This window comes from Schistocerca piceifrons, chromosome 2 (genome assembly GCF_021461385.2).
Source record: "Schistocerca piceifrons isolate TAMUIC-IGC-003096 chromosome 2, iqSchPice1.1, whole genome shotgun sequence".
NCBI classification, from domain to species: domain Eukaryota; kingdom Metazoa; phylum Arthropoda; class Insecta; order Orthoptera; family Acrididae; genus Schistocerca; species Schistocerca piceifrons.
The window spans coordinates 391,018,095-391,030,292 of record NC_060139.1 but is presented as its reverse complement, the minus strand read 5'-3'; the positions used below and the strand labels follow the sequence as shown (position 1 = coordinate 391,030,292).

General features: G+C 44.9%; 1 protein-coding gene across 1 annotated transcript in view; it reads left to right on the top strand.

Annotated features, from left to right (window-relative positions):
- The window catches only part of LOC124777842, a 56,276-nt gene extending 51,958 nt beyond the window's left edge, over nucleotides 1-4,318 (top strand). Inside the window, exon 3 of the mRNA XM_047253378.1 lies at nucleotides 4,073-4,318. Within this exon, the coding sequence (XP_047109334.1) occupies nucleotides 4,073-4,225 (153 nt within the window). The 3' untranslated portion in view covers nucleotides 4,226-4,318. The remainder of the gene's footprint in view (nucleotides 1-4,072) is intronic.
- Nucleotides 4,319-12,198: the final 7,880 nt, after the last annotated feature.

The window sequence follows — 12,198 nt, the reverse complement described above, 5'->3', positions numbered from 1 at the left end:
TGTAACCTCCCAGCAATGGAATTTAATGACAATGACAATAAATGAAAAATAGCAATCTGAGCCATGTGTAAGCTCCCCACAAAAATGAAAGTCAATTCAATAAAAATGAAATCTCAGTGACAATGAAAACGCAAATAGACCGAAATGTCGATCTTAGGCCCTGTTCTTACCTCAGTAAAATTGCATCTGCTCTTATTTTTCGCCATAACTTGGAGGAAATGCATCGCAAAAATTCTTTGAACTTAAGTAAATTTTTTCTTTAAGGAAATGCATGGGAAACTTTCTTTCAATAAAATGTTTGTTTTGTTAAAATGCTTGGTTTGAAAACAAAATTATTATTGGGGCGATTCTTGAACAAATTAATTACACTTAAGATGTATTACATTATCAGATGAGCGCAATGCTGCTTCATTACCTTATTTAAAAAACATACCTCGTCCTGAATCTTGACCAGAGCCCCATGTCGACGCCCGCCGACTCCTCACACGCAACTCCCACTGTCTCTCGCGCGCTACTACATGCTCTCGCGACTCGCTACGTACAACTGAACTCTCTCGCAACTCGACCGCAACTGCACCTGCCGACTCCCTACATGCAACTGCACTCTCGCGCGGTCAAGCGCAGACTAGCAACGATAAATAACTCTCTGGTCTGAGATTCTGTCATGCCTCGCCATCGCTGTACTAAATACATACGCGTTTCACCTATTCGTCATTTTGCAACTCGGCATCTTCGCCTGAAGACGATCAGAACGGAAATCGTCGAAACGTTGCGACAACAGGGCGCCACGACTCAGGTTATAACCTGAGAAGATTTCATCAACGTAATTAGCTCATAAATCCTGCATTTGCTCATAAAACAAAGGTAGTTAAACGTGTTTACATGTTACTTCCACTCAATGGAATATCTTGGAATTACTGGCTGTTTACAGTGACGTACTGAGCTGTAAATGGTAGTTTAATAATCGTTTTTCGTAACACAAATTATTTTTTAAAATTGTTGGAAGGGTGTCAAAAGATTGTCACCTTACAGCCAACAGGACGTAGTATTCGTCAATAGTGCTACCTTTCAAACTGTCGCCACTACGTCGCTAGCGCATTTACTCGTAGAACAGTAGTATACACTCCCCTTTCTCTGGAACTCACCTATCAAAATTCACGAAAGATGGGTGTATATGGAGGGAGATGTCTGCTTTTAGTGCCACACATCTATCCATATGTTTATGGGTATAGTCGAAACACTAGAGAAACCGATCGAGATGGAGTTGCGGCTAGCACAAGGTACTCGCGTTCGGAATGAGAGGGCTGCTCATCCCTGTTCGGCTATTTAATTTTTTTTTCGTTATTTCACCTTGAGTCGATTAAGGTGAATGCTGGAATACTTCCTTTGAAAACCCCACAGCCCATTTCCTCCCCAGTCGCTGTCCATTACTCTGGTACCGATCGCCGCGGGTTTCGAATCCGTGCCAGACGGCACAGATCTCGATTACCACCAGAGATCTCTCCAGCCGTCGCGCTGTAAGCCGTGGCTGCGCGCGCGCTCCAGCCTCGCGTATAATGTGAGGGCGCCACGGTGGAGCACGTGGCCCCAGTGACCAATAGCGACGTACTCTATCATGTATCGAAGCTCCTGCCTCTCGCTGAGCAGGCAGTCTGATATTCGCGTTAGTCTCTCGACATCTCGCCTACAGACAGCGTGTTTCCATTACTTTGTTTCCGTGTACGAGTGGGCGTTGTGGATTCGTGAGGTTTCGCTTGTGACCCCGTTGCTATTTGCGTGTTGTTGTTCGTTAGGTCTTTCTCGGTCGTTCGTCGTTGTTGGTGTCCGTCCTTCCCCGTTCATTTTGTTTGTTGGCGGGCCACTCCCGTTCGGTCCAGCCACGCTTTCGTTCTCGGCAACCCCGCGACCGTTCCAGTCGCGGTTACAACAATTACGATCTTGACTTCTGTTGCTAGTGAACCCGTCATCGACGGAACATTAATCAATAATATTTCTTTTGAAAGCTACAAGACCGGTCAAGATCGAAGGAAGGCAGTGCTACCAGAAAGTAAAGCATCAGAATATCCATTGATCGACTGTGGAGCACTAAAATCAGTCTGACATGTAAATCTAGAGTAAGGCAAAAAGCACTTCAATGGCGGCTTCAACGAATTGATGTACTTTTCGCAGAAACCACTAAGATAATCGTCAGTAAGAGAATATATCTGTTTAAAAAAACTAACAATAGGAATTAACAATGTGTGCCTTCCCATTAAATAAAGAGCAAGATATACACAATCCAGTCACATTAATGAGACCACCGCCTACGCTCGATGTCAACGTGCAGTAACCACTCGCAGACAGAAAGAGGCAGTGCTGCATTGGAGAGTATAATAAAGCGTGTCGGGAGGACGCAGAAAACAGTGCAGTCTTAATAGGAAAGAGGAAACGGAGCGACTTATCTGACTTCTAAAAGGGCATGTTTATTGGGTTTCGGACCATGGGGTGAAGCTTTCCGGATCGGTTAAATTTGTAAACTGTTCGCTTGCCGCCGATGTTAAAGCATACTACGCATGGCAAAATAGTGCTATCCAAAATTAGTGAAGAGGGAACTCTGGTGTACCACGTGCCATAGACGGCAGGGGTGAACGATGGTTCTAGGCGCTTCAGTCCGGAACCGCGCGACTGCTATGGTCGCAGGTTCGAATCCTGCATCGGGCATGGATGTTTGTGATGTCCTTGGGTTAGTTAGGTTTAAGTAGCTCTAAGTTCTAGGTGACTGATGTTCAGAGTCATTTGAACCATTTGAAGGACTTCTGCGGAGATGTGTATGTTCGACTAGATGTGCAGCTGTTTAGCAGTTCACCTCCCAGATGAGCCAAGGTACCACCAACAGCGTCTTTTTAATGACTGTTGAACCAACATTGCTGCTTAAGGGCATCTTCAGCAGGCGTCTCGTTCACGCACACATGCTGACTGCTGTTCGTAGGCGACGAAGGCTTGAATCTGCACGCCATTACCGCGACTGGACGTCCATCGAGTGGGGACAGATGGTGTTTTCAGATGAATCTCGTTTTGTGCTCCATCGGACAGTTGGTCTTTGTCATGTACGGCCCTGCAACAATCGTCGGCGTGGTCTAGGTCGGAGTGGGAAGCATTATGGTGTGAGGAATAATTTCGTGGTGTTCCCTTGATGATCCCGTCATTCTGAAAGGCACAATAGAACCACACGAGTGTGTATCTATCCTTGGGGACCGTGACACCCCCCCCCCCCCCTACATGCAGTTAATTTTTCTTCTGGCACGATGACATCCACCAGCAAGAGAGTGCAACGTATCACACAGCTCGCAATGTACGTGCGTAGTTCAAAGAGCCCTCGGATGAGTTTGCCGTACTCCCTTAGCCAACGAGCCCCCAGGATTTGAATCCAGTCGAGAATCTATGGGATCACGTAGATCGGGCTGTTGGCGCCATGGCCCCTCAACTGTGAAACCTAGTGCAGCTGATCACGACACTGGAGTCGGCATGGCTGCACATTCCTGTCGGTACCTCCCAGAACCTCATGACTCTCTCCTGCACGTCCGCGCTGCAAAAGGTGGTTATTCAGTGTTTTGACTGATGGTCATACTAATGTGACTGGGCCGTGTTGTAGTCTAATTGGGCTTTACCCTACAGTCCCACAGAGAATTTTGAACGAGGTACACAATATTTATTTACTAAGCTATCTTTCAGTTTGCCGGCCGCTGTGGGCGAGCGGTTCTGGGCGCATCAGTCCGGAACCACGCGGCTGCTACGGTCGTAGGTTCGAATCCTGCCTCAGGCACGGATGTGTGTGATGTCCTTAGGTTAGTCAGGTTTACGTTGTTCTAAGTCTAGGGGACTGATGACCTCAGATGTTAAGTCCTATGGCGCTTAGAGCCATTTGAATCATCTTTCAGTTTATATTCACACGAGGAATTAACCAAGGATAGACAGGTTAAATCCTTTTAACTGGGGAATTGAAATCTAATTCGTGTGATACCGAGAATCAGAAAGCCTGAAGCAGTGTGAGTGATCGAGCTGAAGATGTTCATTGAATTTTATTTCTTCACAGGACGGCGACATGCACAGATTCATGACGGATCGGCCGTCTATGGTGAAGGAAGCGTTCCAGCGAGATGAGCGCTTCCGCCAGAGGATCAGCCAGGCCCTGGACGACCTAGTCGAGGTCTGCATCCTCCCTCGCATCCAAGATCGGCAGAGATGAATGCGCGTGAAGGCAGCGGCGTACCTTTGCCTGGATGGCTTTCCTTCGGCGATGTGTTGAAAGATACGGAATTCCCGCACAGACCTGGCAGGAAAGCAAGAGCGATCTAAGTACTTGTAAGAGATTATTTTAAGCAACTTTGAAATGTGTAAATAAAAAAATATATTTTTGAAACTTGAGTGTTGCTTTATTACCATTTTCTTCTATATAGTGACATCGCTTCTTATTATTAGCTATTCAACGTGACATTTGATCGCGAACACCAACTTACATTAAAGTTTTTATACAAAATACATTAAATGATGAAAAGCCTGAGATTTTCATCTCTCTGTTCAACACTTTCCCGAGAAACCACCGTTTTGTAGCAACATCGACGTCCGCCTCCGCAGCGCAGCGGTAGCGTTACCATATACCACACAGGAGAGCCCGAGTTCGATTCCCGGCATGGGGCTGGGTGTTGTGCGTTCTTCACTATCATTTTCATCATTACTGACGCGCATGTCACTGAACTGGCGTCAACTAAAAAGATTTGCAATACGGCGGCCAAACTCCGAAGAGGATATACCGGCCAATAAATGCCATACGATCATTTCATTTCATCAACATCACTTAAATGTGAAAGTAGTAATTTTGGGACAGCAACATCTATGAGCTCATGTCATTAGAGATATGAATATTGTAGGGTGAACCACATGCAGTACCATTTGGGTTCGGTAATGACAGCTACCTTAGTTGAGCTCGATTCAAACCGATGTGCCATGTGTGAAAATTAGACTGATACATTCTCCGCTCCCTATCTGTCATTATGTTTCCACAGATATAATGACCACTGGTTGCTCTCGCTGCTACGAAACACAGGGTGTGAGTAAAATAATACTATACGATCTGGGATGCTTTTCTTGGAACAAAATGTGGAATACTTGTCCGAAAACTCGCCTAACATTTGAGACAAGCGATTGGTATGTACGAGGGTGAGTCAAATGAAAACCTTAAATACTTTTTTTAAATATTATTTATTGTGCCGAAGTGGTACAAAGCTGTATCACTTTTAAACATAATCTCCCCCATGCTCAAAGCAAGTCCTCCAGCACTTACAAAGTGCATAAATTCCTCTAGAAAAAAATTCTTTTGGTAGTCCGCGCAACCACTCATGCACCGCGTGGCGAACCTCTTCATCAGGATGGAACTTATTTCCTCCCATTGCATCTTTGAGTGGTCCAAACATATGGAAATCACTTGGGGCAAGGTCTGGTGAGTATGCTGGATGAGGAAGACACTCAAAATGTAGGTCCGTGATTGTTGCAACTGTTTTACGGGCTGTACGGGGCCTTGCATTGTCATGATGCAAAAGGACACCTGCTGACAGCAATCCACGTCGCTTTGATTTGATTGCAGGCCGCAGATGATTTTTAGGAGATCTGTGCATGATACACTGGTGACAGTTGTCTCTCTAGGCATGTAATGCTCCAAATTGACGCCTTTTTCGTCCCAAAAGAGAGTCAGCATAATCTTCCCTGCTGATGGTTCTGTTCGAAACTTCTTTGGTTTTGGTGATGATTAATGGCGCCATTCCTTGCTCGGTCTATTCGTTTCCGGTTGGTGGAAGTGAACCCAGGTTTCGTACCCAGTAACAATTCTTGCAAGGAAGCCATCACCTTCTCGTTCAAATAGCCGAAGAAGTTCTTCGCAAGCATCAACATGTCATTCTCACATTTCAGGAATCAGCTGCCGTAGCACCCATCTTGCAGACACTTTGTGAAAGGCCGGCCGTGGTGGCCGAGCGGTTCTAGGCGCTTCAGTCTGGAACCGTGCGACTGCTACGGTCGCAGGTTCGCATCCTGCCTCGGGCATGGATGTGTGTAATGTCCTTAGGTTAGTTAGGTTTAAGTAGTTCTAAGTTCTAGGGGACTGATGACCTCAGATGTTAAGTCCCGTAGTGCTCAGAGTCATTTGAACCATTTGAACACTTTGTGAAACTGGAGATCATCATGCACAATGTGGTGTGCTGGCCCATGACTAATCTATAAACTTGCTGCAATGTCATTCAGTGTCACTCGGCGTTTATCCTTCTCTATGGCTTCAACTGCTGCAATGTTCTGTGGAGTCATCGTGATGATCATTTCTCACTATGTAGGTGGGTACCAACAGAATGTTTTTGCAATCGGAGGAGAAAACTGGTGACTGAAATTTTATGAGAACCAGTCGCAAAGAAAAACGCCTTTGTTTTAATGATTGACACTCCAATTCACGTATCATGTCTGTGGCACTATCTCCCCGAATTCGCGATAACACAAAACGAGCTGCCTTCTCTGTAGTTTTCGATGTCATCCGTCAGTCCCGTTTGATGCGGATCCCCCATCGTATAGCAGTACTCCAGAATAGGGCGGATAAGCGTGGTGTAAGTAGTCTCTTTAGAAGACCTGTTTCACCTTCTAAGTGTTCTGCCAGTGAATCCCAGTCTTTGGTTGGCTCTACCCACAACATTATTTATGTGATCGTTCCCATTTAGGGTATTTGTAATTGTAATCCCTAAGTATTTAGTTGATTTTACAGCCTTCAGATTTGTATGACATCGAGTAATCGAAATTTTACGGATTTCTTTTAGTACCCATGTGAATAACTTCACACTTTTCTTTATTCAGGGTCAATTGCCACTTTCCGCACCATACAGATATCTTATCTAAATCATTTTGCAAGTCGTCTTGGTCATCTGATGACTTTACAAGACGGTAAATGACAGCATCATCTGCAAACAGTCTAAGACGGCTACTGAGGCTGTCTCCTATGTCGTTAATATAGATCAGGAACAGTAGAGGGCCTACAACATTTCCTCGGGGAACACCGGATATTATTTCTGTTTTACTTGATGACTTTCCGTCTATTACTACGAGCTGTGACCTCTCTGACAGGAAATCACGAATCCAGCCCCACAACTGAGGCGATACTCCGTAGGCACGCACTCTGGTTAGAGGGTGCTTGTGAGGAACGGTGTCGAAAGCCTTCTGGAAATCTAAAAATATGGAATCAATTTGACATCCCCTGTCGATAGCACTCATTATTTCATGAGTATTAAGAGCTAGTTGTGTTTCGCAAGAACGATATTTTCTGAATCCGTGGTGACTACGTGTCAATAAATCGTTTTCTTCGAGGTACTTCATAATGTTCGAATACAATATATGTTCCAAAACCCTATTGCAAATCGACGTCAGTGATATGGGCCTGTAATTCAACGGATTACTCCTGTTTCCCTATTTGAGCAATGGTGCGACTTGAGCGATTTTCCAGTCTTTAGGTACGGATCTTACGGTGAGTTAGAGGATGTATATAACTGCTAAATATGGAGCTATTGTATCAGCATACCCTGAGAGGAACCTGACTGGTATACAATCTGGACCGGAGGCCTTGCCTTTATTAAGTGATTTAAGCTGCTTTGCGACACCGAGGATATCTATTTCTATGTTTCTCAATTTGGCAGTTGTTCTTGATTGGAATTGAGGAATATTTACTTCGTCTTCTTTGGTGAAGGAGTTTCGGAAAATCTTATTTAATAATCTGCTTTAGTGGCACTGTCATCAGTGACTTCACCGTTGTCATCGCGCAGTGTAGGTATTGATTGCGTCTTGCCACTGTTGTGCTTTATGTATGACCAGAATCTCTTTGGGTTTTCTGCCATATTTCAAGACAGAATTTCGTTGTGAAAATTATTGAAAGCATCTCTCATTGAAGTACGCAGTATATTTCGAAATTCTGGAAAACTTTGCCGGTCTTGGAGACTTTGCGTTCTTTTAAATTTGGCATGCTTTTTTCGCTGCTTCTTCAACAGCGATCTAACCCGTTTTGTGTACCATGAGTGATCAGTACCATCACTTATTAATTTATATAGTACATATCTCTCAATTGCTGTCGATACTATCTCTCTGAAATCATTCCACATCTTTTCTACGCTTACATGATCAGATCGGAAGGAGTGAAGACTGTCTCTTAAAAAGGCGTTAATAGCATATTTATCAGCTTTTTTAAACAGATATACCTTGCGTTTCTTTTTGATGGTTGTAGGAATTACGGTATTCATCAAAGCAGCTACTGCCTTGTGGTCGCTAATTCCTATATTCGTCACGATACTCACTATTTGTCCAGGATTATTTGTTACTAAGATGTCAAGTATGCTTTCGCAAACATTTACGCTTCGAGTGGGATCATGAACTAATTGTTCAAAATAATTACCTCGTGCACTGATGGACAGGGACCGTGGAGGATTGCGGTGGAATCTTTCGTGGGTGCCGAAGTGCTATCAGCAGTCCAGGTAGCTCAATGACTGTGGTATAATGGTCGAGCAGCTCCTCATAAGCCACAAGTTTATGTAGTCAATGCTAACAAGGGAAACTCCCGATCGCACCCCCTCACATTTAGTGGTAAGATGGCCCAGTGAATAGCCAGTCAAAAACTGGACACACATCAAGCATGAAAACAAGCACGCTGTCTTCGTTGTGTGTTCACGGTGTCGAACAATGATCAAACCTCCCCTGTGACCCACTTTTTTATACAAATTTGTGAACTATCGCCGGCCAGAGTGGCCGTGCGGTTCTAGGCGCTACAGTCTGGAGCCGCGTGACCGCAACGGTCGCAGGTTCGAATCCTGCCTCGGGCATGGATGTGTGTGATGTCCTTAGGTTAGTTAGGTTTAAGTAGTTCTAAGTTCTAGGGGACTGATGACCACAGCAGATAAGTCCCATAGTGCTCAGACCCATTTGAACCATTTGTGAACTATCACTCCGGTCATTAACATGTCTGTTATTCTTCTGTGGTCTTGGAAATTGTAGCACTATGCACTGGTTATAGAATATGATTCATGAGGTAGGAATATACACTACTGGCCATCAAAATTGCTACACCAAGAAGAAATGCAGATGATAAATGGGTATTCATTGGACAAATATATTATACTAGAACTGACATGTGATTACATTTTCACGCAATTTGGGTGCACAGATCCTGAGAAATCAGTACCCAGAACAACCACCTCTGGCCGTAATAGCGGTCTTGATACGCCTGGGCATTGAGCCAAACAGAGCTTAGATGGTGTGTAAAGGTACAGCTGCCCATGCAGCTTCAACACGATACCACAGTTCATCAAGAGTAGTGACTGGCGTATTGTGACGAGCCAGTTGTTCGGACACCATTGACGTGACGCTTTCAGTTGGAACGTCCCCTTAGAAAAATTATAAATGACTGTGCTTAAACTGACACACAATATTTTTAGCGAAACGCAATCTGACTTTTAATAATCCCTACAAAAGAGTGGCCCTGACTAACATTAACCTATATGTTTCACACATCAATTACCTCACAAATATCTTCGTTACTCGAACTACTGCAATACAGCGAGCGCCACTACTGCCAGCTAAATAAAAGACTCAAACTATTGAAGGCACTAACTACTGACAGGCATAGTTAGCAAATGAAAGATTTTGATAGAGAACAAACAATGTATTTACCTTAATAGTGTTCAAAAGTCATAATATCTATATCAGTCCATGATATCCAATATTACAAATTTACTGTCTCTGTCCAGATCATCCGCTCTCAAAACTCCGCCATCTCACTCCCCACATCCACCACTGCTGGCGGCTCACTTCCAACTGCGCAACGCTACGCGCTGTTAACAGCCAACTGCCCAACACTACAATAGCAAATTCCAACAATGCCACCCAGCCACAGACTGCACACAGCACAGCCAGTGATTTTCATACAGAGCGCTAGGTGGCGGTGGCGTTTCCAATTTAAGAACCTAAACTCATACAGAGCGCTAGGTGGCGGTGGCGGTGGCGTTACCAATATGAGAACCTAAACAGTCTACTTACACAGTTGGTGAGAGATCCGGAGAATGAGCTGCCAGGGCAGCAGTCGAACGCTTTCTGTATACAGAAAGGCCCGTACAGGACCTGCAACATGCGGTCTGGTCCTGCTGAATTGTAAGGTTTCACAGGTACCGAATGAAGGGTAGAGCCCCGGGTCGTATGACATCTGAAATGTAACGTCCACTGTTCAAAGAGCTGTCAATTCAAAGAAGAGGTGACCGAGACGTTTAACCAATGGCACCCCATACCATCACGCCGGGTGATACGCCATTATGGCGATGAAGAATACACGCTTCCAATGTGCGTTCACAGCGATGTCGCCAAACACGGATGCGACCATCATGATGCTGTAAACAGAACCTGGATTCATCCGAAAAAATGACGTTTTGCCATTCGTGCACCCAGGCTCGTCGTTGAGTACACCATCGCAGGGGCTCCTGTCTGTGATGCAGCGTCAAGGGTAACCGCAGCCAGGGTCTCCGAGCTGATAGTCCACGCTGCTGCAAATGTCGTCGAACTGTTCGTGCAGATGGTTGTTGTCTTGCAAACGTCCCCATCTGTTGACTCAGAGATCGAGACGTGGCTGTACGATCCGTTACAGCCATGCGGATGAGATACCTGTTATCTCGACTGCTAGTGATACGAGGCCGTTGGGATCCAGCACGGCGTTCCGTATTACCCTCCTGAACCCACCGATTCCATATTCTGCTAACAGACATTGGATCTCGACCAACGCGAGCAGCAATGTTGCGATACGATAAACCGCAATTGCGATAGGCTACAATCCGACCTTTATCAAAGTCGGAAACGTGATGGTATGCATTTCTCTCCTTACACGAGGACAACGTTTCACCAGGCAACGCCGGTCAGCTACTGTTTGTGTATGAGAAATCGGTTGGAAACTTTCATCATGTCAGCACGTTGTAGGTGTCGCCACCGGCGCCAGCTTTGTGTGAATGCTCTGAAAAGCTAATCATTTGCATATCACAGCATCTTCTTCCTGTCGGTTAAATTTCGCGTCTGTAGCACGTCATCTTCGTGGTGTAGCAATTTTAATGGCCAGTAGAGTATTACCGTCGCAAGTATGTGTGATGAATGGTGAGAGCAAGCGAGATGCCTCATAGACCTCTCACAGAAACTGGTGTGAATTATATGAGAACGAAGGAATTCAGGAGTCAAAACTTTCAAAATGGAACGCAAGAGGCATAACACACGTACTTGTCCAGAGGAAATAGGAGGTCCGTACGTCTGAAGGTCCCTTCGTTACACATTTCTGTTTCAGACAGACGCTACACCCGATACAGACACAAATTTGAGTTGGGCGTACAGATACGCCAGTTACCGGACGGACAGTTCATAATTTTGTGAAAAATAAGTGGGGTATGAGAGAGATTTGAAACCGGATCTTCCCCTTTTATAACGCTACCCCTTGTTATTATTATTTATCATTAACCAATGCGCCACTTTTTTAAAGACGTTAATCCTTTCTTTATTTTTTATCCTAACCATTTTGGTTACACGTTACCACTGAGCTTTTTTCTTCTTTTTTTAAAGACAATTTATCGATGTTTGAAATAAGGAAAACATCTTTCTTTTTTCCAAAATGAAATTTTCGGTTTGCAGCAGTGTGTGCGCTGACATGAAACTTCCCGGCAGATAAAAACTGAGAGCTGGAGCGGGACTCGAACTCGGGACCTTTGCTTTTCATTGGGAAGTGCTCAACCTACTGAGCTACCCAAGCACAACTCACGACCCGTTCCCGCATTTGCCACAGCCTGAGGAATGTGTCCAGAATGACATTTTCACTCTGCAGTGGAGCGTACGCTGGTATGAAACTTCCAGGCAGGTTAAAACTGTGTGCCAGACCCAGACTCCGCAATATCCTTTCTTCCAGGAGGGTTAGTTTCGAAAGTTTCGCAGGAGAGCTTCTGTGAGGTTTGGAGTGTAGGAAACGAGATTCTTCTGGAATTGAAGCTGTGGGGTCGGGCTATCAGTCGTGCTTGGATAGCTCAGTTGGTAGAGCACATGCCCGAGGAAGGCAAAGGTCCCGAAACACTTTTTATCCTCACAATTAACCATATGAAAGGTGTTGGAAAGTTACTGATGCATATTGCA